Genomic DNA, 24,750 nt, shown 5'->3' with positions numbered 1-24,750 from the left:
ACACACAGACACACACACACACACACAGGGTACACACATGGGAGACGCACACACACACACACACACACACACACACACACACACACACAGGGCACACACATGGGAGACGCACACACAGACACACACACACACAGGGTACACACATGGGAGACGCACACACACACACACACACACACACACACACACACACACACACACACACACACACACACACACACACACACACACACACACACACACACACACACACACAGGGTACACACATGGGAGACGCACACACACACACACACACACACACACACACACACACACACACACACACACACACACACACACACACACACACACACACACACACACACACACACACACACACACACACACACACACAGGGCACACACATGGGAGACGCAAACACAGACACACACACACACAGGGTACACACATGGGAGACACACACACAGACATGAGGAGAGATGGGGAGGAATGGAAGATATACACACAATGTCAAACAGAGAGACAGAGAGACAGAGAGACACAAAGACAGACAGACACAAAGACAGACAGACAGACAGACAGACAGACAGACAGACAGACAGACAGACAGACAGACAGACAGACAGACAGACAGACAGACAGACAGACAGACAGACAGACAAAGAGACACACGGAGACAGAAAGACAGACAGAGAGACACATAAAGACAGAAACACAGAGAGACACACAGAGAGACACATAGAGAGACACAGAGAGACAGACAGAAACAAAAAATTATTCCCAAACAGTACACACACATGGAGGTGATGATTGTGGAGGACAAACATGGTTGAGGAGGACACACACGTTCAGGTGAAAGGTGGACAGTCACACAAATGCAAGGAAATAGAGAGATACACAGAGACAGAGAGGCATACACAGGAAATAGAGAGATACACAGAGACAGAGAGGCATACACAGGAAATAGAGAGATACACAGAGACAGAGAGGCATACACAGGAAATAGAGAGATACACAGAGACAGAGAGGCATACACAGGAAATAGAGAGATACACAGAGACAGAGAGGCATACACAGGAAATAGAGAGATACACAGAGAAGCACACACAGGACATGCAGATTCATAAAGAGACCAACAAGAAACAGACCAGGAGATACAGAGACACACAGAGAGGTATGCATGCAGTCACAGAGACACACACACACACACGAATGGACATACCCAGTCAAGGTACACAAGTGTGGGGAAAGTGTGTGTGTAAGAGTGTATGAGTGTGAGAAGGAACAGAACAAAGAAACAGAAAGAGGGAGGGAACGAGAGAATGACAAGAATCAGTTATCTAGTGTTACAGTAGCTAATTCCCACCACTCAGAGTAACATGGTTATCTAGTGTTACAGTAGCTAATTCCCACCACTCAGAGTAACATGGTTATCTAGTGTTACAGTAGCTAATTCACATCACTCAGAGTAACATGGTTATCTAGTGTTACAGTAGCTAATTCCCACCACTCAGAGTAACATGGTTATCTAGTGTTACAGTAGCTAATTCCCATCACTCAGAGTAACATGGTTATCTAGTGTTACAGTAGCTAATTCCCACCACTCAGAGTAACATGGTTATCTAGTGTTACAGTAGCTAATTCCCACCACTCAGAGTAACATGGTTATCTAGTGTTACAGTAGCTAATTCCCACCACTCAGAGTAACATGGTTATCTAGTGTTACAGTAGCTAATTCCCATCACTCAGAGCAACATGGTTATCTAGTGTTACAGTAGCTAATTCACATCACTCAGAGTAACATGGTTATCTAGTGTTACAGTAGCTAATTCCCATCACTCAGAGTAAGATGGTTATCTAGTGTTACAGTAGCTAATTCCCACCACTCAGAGTAAAATGGTTATCTAGTGTTACAGTAGCTAATTCCCATCACTCAGAGTAAGATGGTTATCTAGTGTTACAGTAGCTAATTCCCATCACTCAGAGTAAGATGGTTATCTAGTGTTACAGTAGCTAATTCACATCACTCAGAGTAACATGGTTATCTAGTGTTACAGTAGCTAATTCCCATCACTCAGAGTAAGATGGTTATCTAGTGTTACAGTAGCTAATTCCCACCACTCAGAGTAACATGGTTATCTAGTGTTACAGTAGCTAATTCCCATCACTCAGAGCAACATGGTTATCTAGTGTTACAGTAGCTAATTCCCACCACTCAGAGTAACATGGTTATCTAGTGTTACAGTAGCTAATTCCCACCACTCAGAGTAAGATGGTTATCTAGTGTTACAGTAGCTAATTCACATCACTCAGAGTAACATGGTTATCTAGTGTTACAGTAGCTAATTCCCATCACTCAGAGTAAGATGGTTATCTAGTGTTACAGTAGCTAATTCCCACCACTCAGAGTAACATGGTTATCTAGTGTTACAGTAGCTAATTCCCATCACTCAGAGTAACATGGTTATCTAGTGTTACAGTAGCTAATTCCCACCACTCAGAGTAACATGGTTATCTAGTGTTACAGTAGCTAATTCCCACCACTCAGAGTAACATGGTTATCTAGTGTTACAGTAGCTAATTCCCACCACTCAGAGTAACATGGTTATCTAGTGTTACAGTAGCTAATTCCCACCACTCAGAGTAAGATGGTTATCTAGTGTTACAGTAGCTAATTCCCATCACTCAGAGCAACATGGTTATCTAGTGTTACAGTAGCTAATTCCCATCACTCAGAGTAACATGGTTATCTAGTGTTACAGTAGCTAATTCCCACCACTCAGAGTAAGATGGTTATCTAGTGTTACAGTAGCTAATTCCCATCACTCAGAGTAAGATGGTTATCTAGTGTTACAGTAGCTAATTCCCATCACTCAGAGTAACATGGTTATCTAGTGTTACAGTAGCTAATTCCCACCACTCAGAGTAACATGGTTATCTAGTGTTACAGTAGCTAATTCCCATCACTCAGAGTAACATGGTTATCTAGTGTTACAGTAGCTAATTCCCATCACTCAGAGTAACATGGTTATCTAGTGTTACAGTAGCTAATTCCCACCACTCAGAGTAACATGGTTATCTAGTGTTACAGTAGCTAATTCCCATCACTCAGAGTAACATGGTTATCTAGTGTTACCGTAGCTAATTCACATCACTCAGAGTAACATGGTTATCTAGTGTTACAGTAGCTAATTCCCATCACTCAGAGTAAGATGGTTATCTAGTGTTACAGTAGCTAATTCCCATCACTCAGAGTAAGATGGTTATCTAATAATAAAAACAGAGTGAAATGCTAACTAAAAACTGCTGCATTGCGAGGGCAGGCTATACGGTTCTCTCCCAGTCTTTCCGCGGCGTTCTATACCTCTCTGTACAGCGTTAGTCAGTCAGTCAGGCAGGCAGACATCAAAGGTTTGTGGATCAGCCCAGCATTACCGATACAGACACACATTCCAGGTAATGTAGCGTGTCGGCCTGTTTAACAGGCTGACTCAAACACACCTAGGATCACAGCTCAGCGCATAACAACCGTGAGCCTGCCGAAGTTGACAGAACATTTCATCTAGCTACCTCTCATAAACCCGTATCGTAGCATCCAGCACAGTGAAAATAACCCAAAAGAATTTACAAGAAAAAGTGAGGAGAGAGTGAGTGGTCTTACCTTTCCGAACCAGCCATCTCCGATCTCTTTCAGGTACAGAAGACTCTGTCGGCCGACTTCTGTGGATTTCAGGAGTTGGAGTTGGACTTGGGAGACAGATTTAAAATAAAAAAAACTGAGATTTTAGAGAATGTCCTTACGACACAAGTATTATTCAGCATTGGTTTTATTTCTGACAATGACTCTCTGATTCCAAGCCTCAGAGAAATGTAATCTGGCCAAATACACACCACCGTCCTGCGATATGAGGCATCCATCTTGCAATAGGTCGACTATCCTCTAAGACACTTCGCCAGGTTGACTTGTTTTGATATTACACAAAAAAAATATATATAAATACAGTAAAATCCCAAGGAATTCAGCTAAAAATTAGTTGAAGTATTCCCACAAAAAAAAAAAATATATGATCGTGTCTCAATGTAATCAAGGTATGAAATCATTGCTCTATTACAATACAATCTGTTTTGGGGGTTTGGTTGTGGTCAAGTTGCAGTATACAAATTATTATAATCATGTTCCGACACACCGACCATTCACTCCAACAAAAATTTCCCCGCAGCTGAATCTAGTTGCCTACCCCTGTGCTCTAAGATCTCTCTCTTTCAGTCAGTAGCAGAGCCTGGCATCCCAGCCTCAGTCCTCCTGTCCCCTTGCTGCATCCTGACCTATCTGTCAGTAGCACGGTGATGACCTGTGTCCTGCATCTTTCCTCTCCACACACCAGCCTGAGCTCTCTCATTCTCAGCCTGCACTCTCTCTCACTCTCAGCCTGAGCTCTCTCATTCTCAGCCTGCACTCTCTCTCACTCTCAGCCTGAGCTCTCTCATTCTCAGCCTGCACTCTCTCGCACTCTCAGCCTGAGCTCTCTCATTCTCAGCCTGCAATCTCTCTCACTCTCAGCCTGAGCTCTCTCATTCTCAGCCTGCACTCTCTCTCACTCTCAGCCTGGGCTCTCTCATTCTCAGCCTGCACTCTCTCTCACTCTCAGCCTGAGCTCTCTCATTCTCAGCCTGCACTCTCTCTCACTCTCAGCCTGAGCTCTCTCATTCTCAGCCTGCGCTCTCTCGCACTCTCAGCCTGCACTCTCTCTCACTCTCAGCCTGAGCTCTCTCACTCTCAGCCTGCACTCTCTCACTCTCAGCCTGCACTCTCTCACTCTCAGCCTGCACTCTCTCACTCTCAGCCTGCTCTCTCTCACTCTCAACCTGCACTCTCTCCCTCTCAGCCTTGGTCATCCTACTCTCAGCCTGCACTCTCTCACTCTCAGCCTGCACTCTCTCACTCTCAACCTGCACTCTCTCACTCTCAGCCTTGGTCATCCTACTCTCAGCATGCGCTCTCTCACTCTCAGCCTGCACTCTCTCACTCTCAGCCTGCACTCTCTCACTCTCAGCCTTGGTCATCCTACTCTCAGCCTGCGCTCTCTCACTCTCAGCCTGCACTCTCTCACTCTCAGCCTGCACTCTCTCACTCTCAGCCTGCACTCTCTCACTCTCAGCCTGCACTCACTCACACCAGCGTGCTCTCTCTCTCACTCTCAGCCTGCACTCTCTCACTCTCAGCCTGCACTTTCTCACTCTCAGCCTTGGTCATCCTACTCTCAGCCTGCTCTCTCTCACTCTCAGCCTGCACTCTCTCACTCTCAGCCTGCGCTCTCTCACTCTCAGCCTGCACTCTCTCACTCTCAGCCTGCACTCTCTCTCACTCTCAGCCTGCGTTCTCTCTCACTCTCAGCATGCGCTCTCTCACTCTCAGCCTGCGCTCTCACTCTCAGCCTGTGCTCTCTCACTCTCAGCATGCGCTCTCTCACTCTCAGCCTGTGTTCTCTCACTCTGAACCTGCGTTCTCTCACTCTCAGCCTCGGTCCCAAAAACATCCAAATGAGAATGGACTGACGGCAACATTAATCCTCTGTCCTTCCCCCTCTCTCATTCCCTCCATCTCTCCATCCCTCTCTCCCCCAGCAACGACTGATGACACTCACAGAGGAGGACAGACAGATCTTTTGTAGGAGTGTCACCCCCTTGCCCACCCCCCAGACTGGCCACACAGACCCCTCCCTGTGTGAGGGCCATATCTGACGCCCATGCCCTGTAATGTTCCAGAGGCCAGTCATTCCCTGGGTGGTGGGCGCTCACTCATCCAGAATCTGTTCTAAAGAGAATCCCAGCCATTGTCTGGGTACTAACCCTGGGACTGTATGGTACCAGTAAGAACCAACCACACAGACACACAGACACACAGCCTATTATCTAGCAGCTCTGTGACACAGTGGTGAACAGTGTTGGGGGGGTAATGCATTACAAAAATAACCCGTTACATCGCCAGATTACGCATTACTTTTTCCCCCCCAAATTTGGTAATATTATTACAGTTATTTTGTCAAACAATGCATTCTCTTTCAGATTCATTTCTCTAACTGGTGTGTTTCCATGATCCAACTCATTTCCTCATTTTAGTTCTGGAACATGAACACAAAGGCTGTTTGAAGAAATGTCATGATAGAGTCTGTCCATAGAAATGTATAGAAGGTAACACCTCTGATCTTCGCCATTGAACATTTACGTCATTGAGCAGATGCTCTTACCCAGAGCGACGGACAGCAACGGGTGCATACGTTTCCATACCGGTCACTCCCGTGGGAATTGAACTGGCATTGCAAGCACCATGCTCTACCACCCGAGCCACACAGGACTGTAGAAAAGCACCTAGAAGGTTCTACTGTGTACTCTATATATCTTTTAAGATTTTGAATGAAAAGACAGGAAATCTGTATGTTTGACTTTCAGTATACATTGCTAATTAAGCAGCATTTAATTAACCACGCAAGTCAGCTAAGAACATATTCTTATTGACAATGACGGCCTACTCCGGCCAAACCCAGACGATGCCGAGCCAATTGTGCACCGCCCTATGGGCCTCCCAATCACGGCCGGTTGAGATAGCCCAGATACGGACCAGCGTGTCTGTAGTGAAGCCTCTAATACTGAGACGCTGTGCCTTAGACCGCTGCGCCACTCGGGAGCCCACTTGTATACTAGAACAGGAAAGCAGTTCCAAAGATGAAAGGAGAAACTAGCGATCAAACCTTCTAGGTAGCCCATCTTTGGTTGAGCGCTCGCGACTCGTCTTCCTCCCTTCGACAGATTTCTTGATTTTGTTTATATAACTAGTAATCACATTACTTTCCACACAAAGTAATATTTTAAGGTAACGTGTTACATTAATGTAACTAGTAATATGCAATAACTAATCCCAACACTGGTAACTAATCCCAACACTGGTGGTGAACTGGGCATCTAGTGATAACTGACAATGTAGACTAGAGTTTACGCCATTACTTCTGAAATGGCTTCTAAGAATGGCTTGGAACTTCAACTTCTTAGAACTTAGAACTCGCCTTAGAACGTCTTCAACTCTTCTAGCCATGTACTATCACACCTGATTTAACTAATCAACTGTCCATTAAGCCTTTGATTAGTGGAATCAGGTGTCTTAGTGCTTAGTGCAATACATTCAACAATAATTTTTATTATTAGTGGATATTGGCCTAATTCTGCCCTGCATGCATTGTTTGCAGTTTTCCTCTGGACATGTAGGATAATCTTACAGAATTCTGCATGCAGTGTTTCAATGGGGTGTTTGTCCCATTTGATGAAATCTTGTTTTGCAAGTGGACCCCACACCTCGCTGCCATAAAGTGCAATTGGTTCAATGACATATTCAATTAGTTTTAGCCAAATTTTAATAGGTATTTCAATTTGAATTTGCTTTTTAATGGCGTAGAATGCCCTGCGTGCTTTCTCTCTCAGTTCATTCACTGCCTCATTAAGGTGTCCAGTTGAGCTTATTTATAAACCTAAGTAATTGTAGTGTGTGCAGTACTCTCTCTCAGTACTTTCTCTCTCTCTCTCAGTACTCTCTCTCTCTCTCTCTCTCAGTACTCTCTCTCTCTCTCTCTCTCTCTCATCCGACAGCAGCCACATGGTCTTGTGGTGAGATCAAAGGGAGTGGTCAGAGCGGATCGAGGTTCTGACTTCAGCCCCCTAACTGCCCAAGCCCCCCGCCCTTAACCAGCCCTGTTTGTCCCTATAGGCCTCCTAATCACTACAGAAACACCATACAGCTGTACAGAAAACAACCAACATACAGAACAGATGTTTTTTGTTCCGCATAGGCCTACAGTACCACAACTTGTTCCACTACTCTTCTGTGATGGTCCACAATCTTATTTCAACATTATGAGTTAAGCACCTTGGGGACAAGATTACTCTCATGTCATCCACTGAAGTGCTGGGTCTCAGAGTAGGAGTGTTAATCTAGGATCAGGTCCATATAATAATATTCATTATGATCTAAAAGACAGAACTGATCCTAGATCAACACTCCTACTCTGAGAAGCTTTATGTATATGAGCCCAGGCTTTGAGGAACAGTATATTGGAATGGCTAGTCAAGCAGCAGACTGACCTACGAACTGACCCACACCCAACTGTGTGGTACAAGTCATTATTTCAGCTCGACCTTCCGATGTCATGAATGTATCTGCGTGCATCAGCCCCACAGCTTACACGTCAACAGACAACCAGGGCTATTGTTACGGATAGAAAGGAAAGACTGGGAGAGAAAGAGAGGGAGAGAAAGAGAGGGAGAGAAAGAGAGGGAGAGAGAAAGAGGGAGAGAAAGAGAGGGAGAGAGAGAGGGAGAGAAAGAGAGAGAGAGAAAGAGAGAGAGAGAAAAAGGGATAGAGAATGTGGGTTTGGCTCTCGCATGCTTGGCAAACCAAGGAGCACTTGTGTAGGCTAGCTGGGCCAGGGTGATTACACTACAGGCAGATGTGTGTGTGTGTGTGTGTGTGTGTGTGTGTGTGTGTGTGTGTGTGTGTGTGTGTGTGTGTGTGTGTGTGTGTGTGTGTGTGTGTGTGTGTGTGTGTGTGTGTGTGTGTGTGTGTGTGTGTGAGTGAGAGAGTGAGAGAGAGAGAGAGAGAGAGAGAGAGAGAGAGAGAGAGAGAGAGAGAGAGAGAGAGAGAGAGAGAGAGAGAGAGAGTGTGTGTGTGTGTGTGTGTGTGTGTGTGTGTGTGTGTGTGTGTGTGTGTGTGTGTGTGTGTGTGTGTGTGTGTGTGTGTGTGTGTGTGTGTGTGTGTGTGTGTGTGTGTGTGTGTGTGTGTGTGTGTGTGTGTGAGAGGTGGAGTTATAAAAGCCAGCGTGCGGGAAACCTGACGAGACTACTTCGGGAAGTGGATTAAACCGTCTATATCCGTTCTATTGGCTAACCTGAAATCAATGGAGAATAAACTGGACGAGCTCTGTTCGAGACTATCCTATCGACGTGATCTGAAGAACTGTAATATCCTATGTTTCTCTTTGAGTTGTGGCTGAACAAGGACATGGAAAATATACATCTAGCTGTTTTTTCTATACATCATCAGGACAGAACGTCAGCGTTGTGTAATCTCAAGGGGGGTGGTTTGTGTCTCTTCGTTAACAACAGCTGGTGCGTGATCTCTCATATTAAGTTAGAATACATCATGATAAGCTGTAGACCATACTATTTACCAAAAGAGTTTATCTATATTTTTTGTAGTTGTCTACTTGCCACCACAAACCGGTGCTGGCACTAAGACCGCAGTCATCGAGGTGTATAGGGCCATAAGAAAACAAGAAAATGATCCTAGTGGCCGGTGATTTTAATGCAGGAAAACTGAGATCTGTTTTTACCTCATCTCTACCAACATGTCACCTGTGCAACTAGAAGCGAAAAAACTCTAGACCATCTTTACTCCACACACAGAGACGTATACAAAGTTCTCCCTCGCCCTCCATTTGGCAAATCTGACCATAACACTATCCTCCTGATTCCTGCTTACAAGCAAAAACTCAAACAGGAAGTACAGTGACGCACTCAATTCGGAAGTGGTCAGATGACGCGGATGCTACAGGACTGTTTTGCTAGCACAGACTGGGAAATGTTCCTGGGATTCATCCGATGGCATTGAGGAGTACACCACATCAGTCACCGGCTTCATTAATAAGTGCATTGACGACATTGTCCCCACAGTGACCGTACGTACATATCCAAACCAGAAGCCATGGACTACAGGCAACATCCGCACTGAGCTAAAGGCTAGAGCTGCCGCTATCAAGGAGCGGGACACTAATCCGGACGCTTATAAGAAATCGCTCTATGCCCTCCGACGAACCATCAAACTGGCAAAGTGTCAATACAGGACTAAGATTGAATCCTACTACACCAGCTCTGTCACTCATCGGATGTGGCAGGGCTTGCAAACTATCACGGATTAAAGGGAAACCCAGCCGCGAGCTGCCCCGTGTCGCAAGCCTACCAGATGAGCTAAATAACTTCTATGCTCGCTTTAAGGCAAGCAACACTGAACCATGCAATGGAGCACCAGCTGTTCTGTGTGATCATGTTCTCCGTAGCCAATGTGAGTAAAACCTTTCAATAGGTTAACATTCACAAGGCCACAGGGCCAGAGGGATTGCCAGGACGTGTACTCAGAACATGTGCTGACCAGCTGGCACGTGTCTTCACTGACATTTTCAACCTCTCCCCATCTGAGTCTGTAATACCAACATGTTTCAAGCAGACCACCATAGTCCCTGTGGTCAAGAACGCCAAGGTAACCTGTCTAAATGACTATCACCCCGTAGCACTCCCATCTGTAGCCATGAAAGGCTGGTCATGGCTCACATTAACACCATCATCCCAGACACCCTGGACCCACTCCAATTTGCATACCGCCCCAACAGATCCACAGAAAATACAATCTCTATTGCACTCCACAGTGCCCTTTCCCACCTGGACAAAAGGAACACATACTGTACATGAAAATGCTATTGATTGACAACAGCTCAGCGTTCAACATCATAGTGCCCTCCAAGATCATCACTAAACTAAGGACCCTGGGATTAAACACCTCCCTCTGCAACTGGATCCTGGACTTCTAGGTGGTGAGGGTAGGCAACAACAAATCCGCCACGCTGACACTTAACACGGTGGCCCCTCAGGGGAGCATGCTTAGTCCAATTCTGTACTCCCTGTTCACCCCATTCCCATCAACGGGGCTGTAGAAGAGTGGATCGTGATCTTCAAGTTCCTTGGTGTCCACATCACTAATGACCTATCATGGTCCAAACACATCAACACAGTCTTGATGAGGGCACGACAACCCATCTTCCCCCTTAGGAGGCTCTACCCACACACTCACTGGATTCTACCCACACACTCACTGGACTCTACCCACACACTGACTGGACTCTACCTACACACTCACTGGACTCTACCCGCACACTCACTGGACTCTACCCACATACTGACTGGACTCTACCCACACACTCACTGAACTCTACCCACACACTCACTGGACTCTACCCACACACTGACTGGACTCTACCTACACACTGACTGGACTCTACCCACACACTGACTGGACTCTACCCACACACTCACTGGACTCTACCCACACACTGACTGGACTCTACCCACACACTCACTGAACTCTACCCACACACTCACTGGACTCTACCCACACACTGACTGGACTCTACCTACACACTGACTGGACTCTACCCACACACTGACTGGACTCTACCCACACACTCACTGGACTCTACCCACACACTGACTGGAATCTACCTACACACTGACTGGACTCTACCCACACACTCACTGGACTCTACCCACACACTGACTGGACTCTACCTACACACTGACTGGACTCTACCTACACACTGACTGGACTCTACCTACACACTGACTGTACTCTACCTACACACTGACTGGACTCTACCCACACACTGACACATACTACAAAACACACACACACTGACACATCGACACACTGTTTATTATCTATCCTGGTCACTTTCATCTCTACCTAGATGTACATACAGTATTACCTCAATTATCTCAACTATCTCATACCCCTGCACATTGACTCAGTACCTGTACTCCTTGTATATAGTCTCATTACTACCTCATACCCCTGCACATTCACTCGGTACCTGTACTCCTTCTATATAGTCTCATTACTACCTCGTACCCTGGCACATTGACTCAGTACCTGTACTCCTTGTATATTGTCTCATTACTACCTCATACCCCTGCACATTAACTCAGTACCTGTACTCCTTGTATATAGTCTCATTACTACCTCGTACCCTGGCACATTGACTCAGTACCTGTACTCCTTGTATATAGTCTCATTACTACCTCGTACCCTGTCACATTGACTCGGTACCTGTACTCCTTGTATATAGTCTCATTACTACCTCGTACCCTGGCACATTGACTCGGTACCTGTACTCCTTGTATATAGTCTCATTACTACCTCGTACCCCTGCACATTGACTCGGTACCTGTACTCCTTGTATATAGTCTCATTACTACCTCGTACCCTTGCACATTGACTCAGTACCTGTACTCCTTCTATATAGTCTCATTACTACCTCGTACCCTGGCACATTAACTCAGTACCTGTACTCCTTGTATATAGTCTCATTACTACCTCGTACCCCTGCACATTGACTCGGTACCTGTACTCCTTGTATATAGTCTCATTACTACTTCGTACCCTTGTCCATTAACTCAGTACCTGTACTCCTTGTATATAGTCTCATTACTACCTCGTACCCCTGCACATTGACTCAGTACCTGTACTCCTTGTATATAGTCTCATTACTACCTCGTACCCTGGCACATTAACTCAGTACCTGTACTCCTTGTATATAGTCTCATTACTACTTCGTACCCCTGCACATTAACTCAGTACCTGTACTCCTTGTATATAGTCTCATTACTACCTCGTACCCTGGCACATTGACTCGGTACCTGTACTCCTTGTATATAGTCTCATTACTACCTCGTACCCTTGTCCATTAACTCAGTACCTGTACTCCTTGTATATAGTCTCATTACTACCTCGTACCCTGGCACATTGACTCGGTACCTGTACTCCTTGTATATAGTCTCATTACTACCTCGTACCCTGGCACATTGACTCGGTACCTGTACTCCTTGTATATAGTCTCATTACTACCTCGTACCCCTGCACATTGACTCAGTACCTGTACTCCTTGTATATAGTATCATTGCTACCTCGTACCCTGGCACATTAACTCAGTACCTGTACTCCTTGTATATAGTCTCATTACTACCTCGTACCCTCGTCCATTAACTCAGTACCTGTACTCCTTGTATATAGTCTCATTACTACCTCGTACCCTCGTCCATTAACTCAGTACCTGTACTCCTTGTATATAGTCTCATTACTACCTCGTACCCCTGCACATTGACTCAGTACCTGTACTCCTTGTATATAGTCTCATTACTACCTCGTACCCTCGTCCATTAACTCAGTACCTGTACTCCTTGTATATAGTCTCATTACTACCTCGTACCCTCGTCCATTAACTCAGTACCTGTACTCCTTGTATATAGTCTCATTACTACCTCGTACCCCTGCACATTGACTCAGTACCTGTACTCCTTGTATATAGTATCATTGCTACCTCGTACCCTTGTCCATTAACTCAGTACCTGTACTCCTTGTATATAGTCTCATTACTATCTCGTACCCTGGCACATTGACTCAGTACCTGTACTCCTTGTATATAGTCTCATTACTATCTCGTACCCCTGCACATTGACTCAGTACCTGTACTCCTTGTATATAGTCTCATTACTACCTTGTACCCTGGCACATTAACTCAGTACCTGTACTCCTTGTATATAGTCTCATTACTACTTCGTACCCTTGTCCATTAACTCAGAACCTGTACTCCTTGTATATAGTCTCATTACTACCTCGTACCCCTGCACATTGACTCGGTACCTGTACTCCTTGTATATAGTCTAATTACTACTTCGTAACCCTGCACATTAACTCAGTACCTGTACTCCTTGTATATAGTCTCATTACTACCTCGTACCCTGGTCCATTAACTCAGTACCTGTACTCCTTGTATATAGTCTCATTACTACCTCGTACCCCTGCACATTGACTCAGTACCTGTACTCCTTGTATATAGTCTCATTATTGTTATTTTATTGTGTTACTGTTTCTTTTTTCCTTTTTTGAGAATTGTTCTTACTTTTTAACTCTGCATTGTGGGTTAGGGGCTTGTAACTAAGCATTTTACAGTAAAGTCTACACCTGTTGTATTTGGCGCATGTGACAAATATAATTTCATTTGATAGGCCTAGCCAGGGTCTTGGGCAGTAGAGATGGGGGATAGGCCCAGCAGTGGTCCAGGGCATTAGGGATAGGGGATGGAGGAGAGGCCCAGCAGTGGTCCAGGGCATTGGGGATAGGGGATGGAGGAGAGGCCCAGCAGTGGTCCAGGGCATTGGGGATAGGGGATGGAGGAGAGGCCCAGCAGTGGTCCAGGGCAGAAGGGATGGGGATAGTCCCAGCAGTGGTCCAGGGCAGAAGGGATGGGGATAGTCCCAGCAGTGGTCCAGGGCAGAAGGGATGGGGATAGTCCCACCAGTGGTCCAGGGCAGAAGGGATGGGGATAGGCCCAGTAGTGGTCCAGGGCAGAAGGGATGGGGATAGGCCCAGCAGTGGTCCAGGGCAGAAGGGATGGGGATAGGCCCAGTAGTGGTCCAGGGCAGAAGGGATGGGGATAGGCCCAGCAGTGGTCCAGGGCAGAAGGGATGGGGATAGGCCCAGTAGTGGTCCAGGGCAGAAGGGATGGGGATAGGCCCAGCAGTGGTCCAGGGCAGAAGGGATGGGGATAGTCCCAGCAGTGGTCCAGGGCAGAAGGGATGAGGATAGGCCCAGCAGTGGTCCAGGGCAGAAGGGATGGGGATAGTCCCAGCAGTGGTCCAGGGCAGAAGGGATGGGGATAGGCCCAGCAGTGGTCCAGGGCAGAAGGGATGGGGATAGGCCCAGCAGTGGTCCAGGGCAGAAGGGATGGGGATAGGCCCAGCAGTGGTCCAGGGCAGAAGGGATGGGGATAGTCCCACCAGTGGTCCAGGGCAGAAGGGATGGGGATAGGCCCAGTAGTGGTCGAGGGCAGAAGGGATGGGGATAGGTCCAGCAGTGGTCGAGGGCAGAAGGGATGGGGATAGGCCCAGCAGTGGTCCAGGGCAGAAGGGATGGGGATAGGCCCAGCAGTGGTCCAGGGCAGAAGGGATGGGGATAGGCCCAGTAGTGGTCGAGGGCAGAAGGGATGGGGATAGGCCCAGCAGTGGTCCAGGGCAGAAGGGATGGGGATAGGCCCAGCAGTGGTCCAGGGCAGAAGGGATGGGGGATGGAGAAGAGGCCCAGTGGTCCAGTGTTAGAGCGTTGGTCACTGACTCTGGGGAGACTTTGTGGGCTAAAGAGCCAGAAAATACAGTACAGTATGCCCTGACATCCTGACAGTATGCCCTGACACCTGACAGTATGCCCTGACATCCCGACAGTATACCCTGACACCTGACAGTATGCCCTGACATCCTGACAGTATACCCTGACATCCTGACAGTATACCCTGACACCTGACAGTATGCCCTGACATCCTGACAGTATTCCCTGACATCCCGACAGTATACCCTGACATCCTGACAGTATGCCCTGACATCCTGACAGTATACCCTGACATCCTGACAGTATGCCCTGAAATCCTGACAGTATGCCCTGACATCCTGACAGTATACCCTGACATCCCGACTGTATACCCTGACATCCTGACAGTATACCCTGACATCCTGACAGTATGCCCTGACATCCTGACAGTATGCCCTGACATCCTGACGGTATACCCTGACATCCCGACAGTATTCCCTGACATCCTGACAGTATACCCTGACATACTGACAGTATACCCTGACATCCTGACAGTATACCCTGACATCCCGACAGTATGCCCTGACATCCTGACAGTATACCCTGACATCCTGACAGTATACCCTGACATCCTGACAGTATACCCTGACATCCTGACAGTATACCCTGACACCCAGACAGTATGCCCTGACATCCTGACAGTATACCCTGACATCCTGACAGTATACCCTGACATCCTGACAGTATACCCTGACATCCTGACAGTGTACCCTGACACCCCGACAGTATGCCCTGACATCCTGACAGTATACCCTGACATCCTGACAGTATACCCTGACATCCTGACAGTATACCCTGACATCCCGACAGTATATCCTGACATCCTGACAGTATACCCTGACATCCCGACAGTATGCCCTGACATCCTGACAGTATACCCTGACATCCTGACAGTATACCCTGACATCTTGACAGTATGCCCTGACATCCTGACAGTATACCCTGACATCCTGACAGTATACCCTGACATCCTGACAGTATACCCTGACATCCTGACAGTATACCCTGACATCTTGACAGTATACCCTGTCTACTGCAAGGTTTCCATCACTTTGTCAAGGACAGAATAAAGGCATAACACGTTTCCCTTTGTCTCACCTTTATTTTTACACTTTTACACTACCTTTTATATTGTATTCCCTTTGAGCTGTGAAAGTGACTATATGAATTTGATATGGTTCTATCTGACAGTCATTCCCTGAACATCCCTCCTCACAGAGCTGACTTCAAATACTTAAAGCCTCTTGTGGAAAGAAATGTATTTAAATTGAACTGAACTGGACCAAACTGAACATATATTAAATGAGGGAGAGAGAGAGAGAGAGAGAGAGAGAGAGAGAAAGAGGGGAGAAGGAGAAGGAAGAAAAAGTGAGAAAAGTGTCATTTAATTTTATCAGACTCAAGACATGTAGGTCCTACCTGATCGTCCTGGTTGTTTGGCCACGGGGAGGGACACCTCAGTGAGGGGTAGGATGTACACATCAGGTCCGCTCTGGGATGCAGGGGACGCCAGGGTGGACAGGTCCGCCTGGTACTCCTCCCCATCGACATTCTCAAACTCCTACAGGACAGAAGGGCAGAGAGGTCAGAGACCATCAAGATCAGAAGTTCAGTGTGTTTGAGATGAGTTTTAGCAAGGTGAGGTAAAGAATCCTTTAGCTTGATCACACAATGCAAAGTTCTTGGAAAAACAAGATGATTTATATAGCAGTGATTCTGTGCAGTCCGACTGCAATGTAGTCCATCAAACAGACAATATTACCTTTAGAAAAAAATCCCTGCAGTATACGAGAACGTAATCCAATTCCGGGAATCCATTTGTCCCCATAGCAGAGAGCAATAGGTTGAAGCAACATTGAGAGGGGAAAGGATAACTTTGTCTCCCTTTGTCTCTGTCTCTGTCTCTCTGTTTCTGTTTCTGTCTCTGTCTCTGCCAGGGGAAGCTGATGTCAGGCAGTTAGGAGGGATTTCCGAGTTAAGCGTGCCTAAATGGAATGGAATTATCTTTTTATGCACTTTTCTCTCTATGTGCATTCTGACCTTGAATTTAACCATGAGAATATTATGCTATTCATCTGTTACTTGTTTGGGGTGGAGATCAACGAAATGAAGGTGCACTGTAAAAAAAATATAAAAAATAATGTTTAAAACTTCTACTTCATCCCAATCCCGGATCCGGGAGCACCCCCATCAGTAAAAAAGCTGACTAGCATAGCCTAGCATAGCGTCACAAGTAAATACTAGCATCTAAATATCATTAAATCACAAGTCCAAGACACCAGATGAAAGATACACATCTTGTGAATCCAGCCATCATTTCTGATTTTTAAAATGTTTTACAGGGAAGACACAATATGTAAATCTATTAGCTAACCACGATAGCAAAAGACACAACTTTTTTTTCTCCACCATTTTTTTCCTGCATAGGTAGCTATCACAATTTCGACCAAATAAAGATATAAATAGCCACTAACCAAGAAACAACTTCATCAGATGACAGTCTGATAACATATTTATTGTATAGCATATGTTTTGTTAGAAAAATGTGCATATTTCAGGTATAAATCATAGTTTACCATTGCAGCCACCATCACAACTCTCACCAAAGCAACTAGAATAACTACAGAGACCAACGTGAATTACCTAAATACTCATCATAAAACATTTATGAAAAATACACAGCGTACAGCAAATGAAAGACAAAGATCTTGTGAATCCAGCCAATATTTCAGATTTTTTAAGTGTTTTACAGCGAAAACACAATATAGCATTATATTAGCTTACTACAATAGCCAACCACACAACAGCATTGATTCAAGCCAACAATAGCGATAACGAATAAACCAGCAAAATATATGAATTTTTTCACTAACCTTCTCAAACTTCTTCAGATGACAGTCCTATAACATCATATTACACAATACATATAGAGTTTGTTCGAAAATGTGCATATTTAGCGGCACAAATCGTGGTTATACAATGAGAATAGTAGCCAAGCTGCCAACAATATGTCGGGAGAAATCTTGGGAGAGGCACCTAATCTAATCAGTAACTAATCATAAACTTGACTAAAAAATACAGGTTGGACAGCAAATGAAAGATACATTAGTTCTTAATGCAACCGCTGTGTTAGATTTTTAAAATTAACGTTACTACGACATACGTTAAAGCGATACCGCACCGAAATTAATGGCGGAATATGAGTTTTACATTTTTCAACAGAACAACGAATTAACATCATAAATAGTTCTTACTTTTTGATGAGCTCCCATCAGAATCTTGGGCAAGTTGTCCTTTGTCCAAAATAATCGTTGCTCGGTTGTAGATTGTCGCCTTCAACTTTGGAATTAGCAGTAAACATTAGCCATGTGGCTAAGACGTGTCCAACTCACTAGAACGCAGCACAAATAAATATCCGAAAATCGCAATATACTGATATAAACTGATATAACTCGGTTTAAAATAACAACATTATGATGTCTTTAACACCTATATCGAATAAAATCAGAGCCGGATATATCTAAGGGCTATAACGGGAGCTTTCTAGAACGCCATCCTGAGGTCTGTCTTGCGTCATGGCGAATGGAGGAAAGACAGGACCCCACATTCCGAGCCCATTTATAAGGCCTCAGATCTGCCTAGCAACTCCATTCCAATTCTCACTATTTGCTGACATCCAGGGGAAGGCGTATGCAGTGCATCTCAACCAATAGAAGACAGGCAAATTAATAAACTGACCTCAGAACAGCCTGCATGATTTCAGATTTCTCACTTCCTCATAGGAAAATTGCTCCAACTCGAGTTCTGTTTTACTCACAGATATAATTCAAACGGTTTTAGAAACTAGAGAGTGTTTTCTATCCAATAGTAATAATTGAGGTGTACGCGATCATGATGAATGGATATTTTACAACCGTCAGGCAAAATTAAGTTCAATGATGAGATGACCCATTCTCACATTAGCAAACGTTGATGGTACAGTAGAAGCAAAATGCAGCATCCTGCAATGCTTGTTGTAAAACCTCTAGTTAACGCTGGTGGAATAAACACTGTGCTCAACAACGCCTGACAAAATGGGTTAAATTGGCAAATGATCAGATACATAAATCAATGAAGTCAATACCATAGAAGAAGTGGTATAATTCTGCACTAAACAGAAGGTGAAACACCAAAATAGTGTTTTCAAACATTCCTGGTAGTTCTCCCAGTCCCTGGTGTTGCAGAACTCGTGATTAAGTCATGTTAATCAATCAAAACACCGTGTAATGTTTCAAAACCTCTCGGAATGATGTTTCAATACTCCAGCAAAGTGAACGTTTTGTCTCATTAACGTTGGTGGAAGCTCAGTTTCCAAAGCACTTTATTTTAACAGTGTACTGTAAGACATCAGATCCATTCTGGAGCCGACCACACTAATACATATTGGATATTAAATAAGAAATCCCTTGGAGAGATCTTCAAAGCTTTGAGACTGAAGTGACACAATAAAGAAGGGATGATGACGAGTGAGAGACGGGAGAGAGCGAGAGAGAGATGGGAGGAGAGAGAGAGATGGGAGAGAGAAAGATGGGAGAGAGAGAGAGTGAGAGAGAGATGGGAGAGAGAGAGAGAGAGAGAGAGAGAGAGAGAGAGAGAGAGAGAGAGAGAGAGAGAGAGAGAGAGAGAGAGAGAGAGAGATGGGAGAGAGAGAGAGAGAGAGAGAGAGAGGGAGAGATGGGAGAGAGAGAGCGATGGAAGAGAGAGAGAGAGAGAGAGAGAGAGAGAGAGAGAGAGAGAGAGAGAGAGAGGAGAGAGAGAGAGAGAGAGAGAGAGAGAGAGACAGAGAGAGAGAGAGAGAGAGAGAGAGAGAGAGAGAGAGAGAGAGAGAGAGAGAGAGAGAGAGAGAGAGAGAGAGAGATATGGAAGGGAGGGAGGGAGTAGAGCGAGGGAATTGGCAGGATTTGGGGAGTGGATATCAGTGTAAAAGCCTCTCAGTTGTAAGGAGTTTAGTGGTGAGGTGGAAACTATGGAAAACTGTGACCCTTTGTAAACTCGTCCTGCACCCACTCCCCTGACTCCCCCCATCCTCCTTACCCCTCCTTCCATCCCTTGCTCGCTCAATCCTGTCCCAAGAGAGAACACACACACATATGCACATACGCAGTCTCACTCAGACAGACAGACACGCACACACACACACTCCCTCTGTTCTCCAAGTCCACAGCTTCACACGGCCCCTACCGACCCACCAAACATCTGTTTCAGGATCAGAGTTCCTGAGACACAGTAAACACCCAGTCCTCTAACACGTACCATTACAGAGATCACAGTGAACACCCAGTCCTCTAACACATACCCTTACAGAGATCACAGTGAACACCCAGTCCTCTAACACGTACCCTTACAGAGATCACAGTGAACACCCAGTCCTCTAACACGTACCCTTACAGAGATCACAGTAAACACCCAGTCCTCTAACACGCACCCTTACAGAGATCACAGTAAACACCCAGTCCTCTAACACGTACCATTACAGAGATCACAGTGAACACCCAGTCCTCTAACACGTACCATTACAGAGATCACAGTAAACACCCAGTCCTCTAACACGTACCCTTACAGAGATCACAGTAAACACCCAGTCCTCTAACACGTACCCTTACAGAGATCACAGTAAACACCCAGTCCTCTAACACGTACCCTTACAGAGATCACAGTAAACACCCAGTCCTCTAACACGTACCCTTACAGAGATCACAGTAAACACCCAGTCCTCTAACACGTACCATTACAGAGATCACAGTAAACACCCAGTCCTCTAACACGTACCATTACAGAGATCACAGTAAACACCCAGTCCTCTAACACGTACCCTTACAGAGATCACAGTAAACACCCAGTCCTCTAACACATACCATTACAGAGATCACAGTAAACACCCAGTCCTCTAACACGTACCCTTAGAGAGATCACAGTAAACACCCAGTCCTCTAACACGTACCCTTACAGAGATCACAGTAAACACCCAGTCCTCTAACACGTACCCTTACAGAGATCACAGTAAACACCCAGCCCTCTAACACGTACCATTACAGAGATCACAGTAAACACCCAGTCCTCTAACACATACCCTTACAGAGATCACAGTAAACACCCAGCCCTCTAACACGTACCCTTACAGAGATCACAGTAAACACCCAGCCCTCTAACACGTACCCTTACAGAGATCACAGTAAACACCCAGTCCTCTAACACGTACCCTTACAGAGATCACAGTGAACACCCAGTCCTCTAACACGTACCATTACAGACATCACAGTAAACACCCAGTCCTCTAACACGTACCCTTACAGAGATCACAGTAAACACCCAGCCCTCTAACACGTACCATTACAGAGATCACAGTGAACACCCAGTCCTCTAACACGTACCCTTACAGAGATCACAGTAAACACCCAGTCCTCTAACACGTACCCTTACAGAGATCACAGTAAACACCCAGTCCTCTAACACATACCATTACAGAGATCACAGTAAACACCCAGTCCTCTAACACGTACCCTTACAGAGATCACAGTAAACACCCAGTCCTCTAACACGTACCCTTACAGAGATCACAGTAAACACCCAGCCCTCTAACACGTACCCTTACAGAGATCACAGTAAACACCCAGTCCTCTAACACGTACCCTTACAGAGATCACAGTGAACACCCAGTCCTCTAACACGTACCATTACAGAGATCACAGTGAACACCCAGTCCTCTAACACGTACCCTTACAGAGATCACAGTAAACACCCAGTCCTCTAACACGTACCCTTACAGAGATCACAGTAAACACCCAGTCCTCTAACACGTACCCTTACAGAGATCACAGTAAACACCCAGTCCTCTAACACGTACCCTTACAGAGATCACAGTGAACACCCAGTCCTCTAACACGTACCATTACAGAGATCACAGTAAACACCCAGTCCTCTAACACGTACCCTTACAGAGATCACAGTAAACACCCAGTCCTCTAACACGTACCCTTACAGAGATCACAGTAAACACCCAGTCCTCTAACACGTACCCTTACAGAGATCACAGTAAACACCCAGTCCTCTAACACATACCCTTACAGAGATCACAGTGAACACCCAGTCCTCTAACACATACCCTTACAGAGATCACAGTAAACACCCAGCCCTCTAACACGTACCCTTACAGAGATCACAGTAAACACCCAGTCCTCTAACACGTACCATTACAGAGATCAAAGTAAACACCCAGTCCTCTAACACGTACCCTTACAGAGATCACAGTAAACACCCAGTCCTCTAACACGTACCCTTACAGAGATCACAGTAAACACCCAGTCCTCTAACACGTACCCTTACAGAGATCACAGTAAACACCCAGCCCTCTAACACGTACCATTACAGAGATCACACACGCACAGAGTTCCTGTAAAATGCACAGTTACAGAGTTCACACAAAGACACAAATATCCACTCACATCTCTCTCCCACACATACAGCTACATAGATCTAACATAAACACCCATCCCTCTCTCAGCCCTCTCTCATCCCTCTCCCAGCCCTCTCTCAGCCCTCTCCCAGCCCTCTCTCAGCCCTCTCCCATCCCTCTCCCAGCCCTCTCATCCCTCTCCCAGCCCTCTCTCATCCCTCTCCCAGCCCTCTCTCAGCCCTCTCCCAGCCCTCTCTCAACTCTCTCCCAGCCCTCTCTCAACTCTCTCCCATCCCTCTCTCAGCCCTCTCTCAGTCCTCTCCCAGCCCTCTCTCAGCCCTCTCTCATCCCTCTCCCAGCCCTCTCTCAGCCCTCTCCCAGCCCCCTCTCAGCCCTCTCCCAGCCCTCTCCTAGCCTTCTCTCAGCCCTCTCTCAGCCCTCTCCCAGCCCTCTCCCAGCCCTCTCTCATCCCTCTCCCAGCCCTCTCATCCCTCTCCCAGCCCTCTCTCATCCCTCTCCCAGCCCTCTCTCAGCCCTCTCCCAGCCCTCTCCCAGCCCTCTCTCAGGCCTCTCCCAGCCCTCTCCAGCCCTCTCTCAGCCCTCTCCCAGCCCTCTCTCAGCCCTCTCCCAGCCCTCTCCCAGCCCTCTCTCAGCCCTCTCCCAGTCCTCTCTCAGCCCTCTCCCATCCCTCTCCCAGCCCTCTCTCAGCCCTCTCCCAGCCCTCTCTCAGCCTTCTCCCAGCCCTCTCCCAGCCCTCTCCCAGCCCTCTCTCAGCCCTCTCCCAGCCCTCTCTCAGCCCTCTCCCAGCCCTCTCTCAGACCTCTACCAGCCCTCTCTCAGCCCTCTCACACATAAATCATACAAATAATGCATTCTATTTTATAGCATTTTTCAAGGACCCAATTTCGCTTTATAATTGTAGAAACAAGTAAAGTAGAAACAATACATGTACTACTATTGTGCAAACTGGTTTAATTTAATGGCATCAAAGAACTCTCCGCTAAAAACAATACAAATGAAATCATTTCTATTACAATCAGCATTAGGACTCATTCACAGCTAGAGTTCAGGCTACTCCCACTCTCCACATAACATCTATCTGTTCTTACCTGAGCTCAAGTTCCATTGGGAAAGCCGGCATGTTGGTCACTCGCACGACACAAGTTCACTTGTACCCTGTACCCGAATGTCTCAGCAGAACAACAAGTGGAAAGCACCTGCAAACACCACCACCACCACCCCCACCAAACCACCTACACACAAGCACCCAGGGGCCCCATGAAGGCCCAGCTGGCTTGGAGGGCATGTGGGTGGCGGTGCCAAACACAGAGCCTACAGTAAGACCATGGTCCTGCAGCTGAGAGGGACTTATTCCAGCAGATCGCTGCTATCTAGCGCTCCAGCGAGACCAGAAGGGTCTATCTCAATGTCATGGATGGAGAGAAAGAGAGGGACAGAAGGATGGAGAGAAAGAGAGGGACAGAAGGATGGAGAGAACAGGAAGCATTAAAGGGAGGAGAAGTGTTTCCCAGTCCAACAGGCAATTCCTGTGCTCCTCCCGAGAGGAGGGAGGGAGAGCGACAGGAAAGAAAGACATTTGGAGGGGGGGGCAAGTGAGAAAAAACGAGAGAAATGGAGCCCCCACAAAAATGTGAGGCAGAAAAAAGGAGTGGGAGGGAAGGCTTTTCACATTCTATCCTCATGACATCATTCTCTCCCCTCTTCTCTAGTTCTTTCTCTTCTATCACTCTCTCTCTTCTCCTGCCGGGGAACATGTGCAGAGCAGGCCTCTTCCCCACAAGGATGAGCACACACACACACGCACACGCACACGCACACGCACACACACACACACACACACACACACACACACACACACACACACACACACACACACACACACACACACCTCTATCATCTCCTCTTCCTGCTCTGGGAGAGGCTGTGTCTAATTCCAGATGGAGGCCCTGGGGCGCGTGGGGCCGGATGTACTGTGGACTCTGGGGTATGCCCTTCCTCAAGCCCTCTCACCCCTTTTCCCCCTCCCCTCTCTCTCTCCCTCCCTCGCCTCTCCCTCTCCTCTCTCTCTTTCCCTCTCCTCTCCCCTTTCCTCTCTCCCTGCTTTCTCTTTCTCCTCTCCTCTCTTTCTCCTCTCTCCCTCTCCTCTCTCTCCCTCTCCTCTTTCTCTCCCTCTCCTCTCTCTCCCTATCCTCTCTCTCTACCTCTCCTCTCTCCCTCTCCTCTCTCCCTCTCCTCTCCTCTCTCTCTACCTCTCCTCTCTCTCTACCTCTCCTCTCTCCTCTCCTCT

At 46.5% G+C, this 24,750-nt stretch overlaps 1 protein-coding gene across 1 annotated transcript in view; it reads right to left on the bottom strand.

Moving 5' to 3' along the window:
• Positions 1–24,750, bottom strand: part of LOC120029353 (serine/threonine-protein kinase LMTK1-like) — a 109,450-nt gene that overhangs the window by 19,756 nt on the left and 64,944 nt on the right. The window contains exons 4-5 of the mRNA XM_038974583.1: positions 16,430–16,571; positions 3,659–3,744 (exon numbers count right to left, since the gene is read on the bottom strand). Coding sequence (XP_038830511.1) covers positions 3,659–3,744; positions 16,430–16,571 — 228 coding nt within the window. The remainder of the gene's footprint in view (positions 1–3,658; positions 3,745–16,429; positions 16,572–24,750) is intronic.

The sequence above is a fragment of the Salvelinus namaycush genome, chromosome 35, assembly GCF_016432855.1.
Source record: "Salvelinus namaycush isolate Seneca chromosome 35, SaNama_1.0, whole genome shotgun sequence".
Classification (NCBI taxonomy): domain Eukaryota; kingdom Metazoa; phylum Chordata; class Actinopteri; order Salmoniformes; family Salmonidae; genus Salvelinus; species Salvelinus namaycush.
This window is presented reverse-complemented; position numbering and strand designations above follow the sequence as displayed.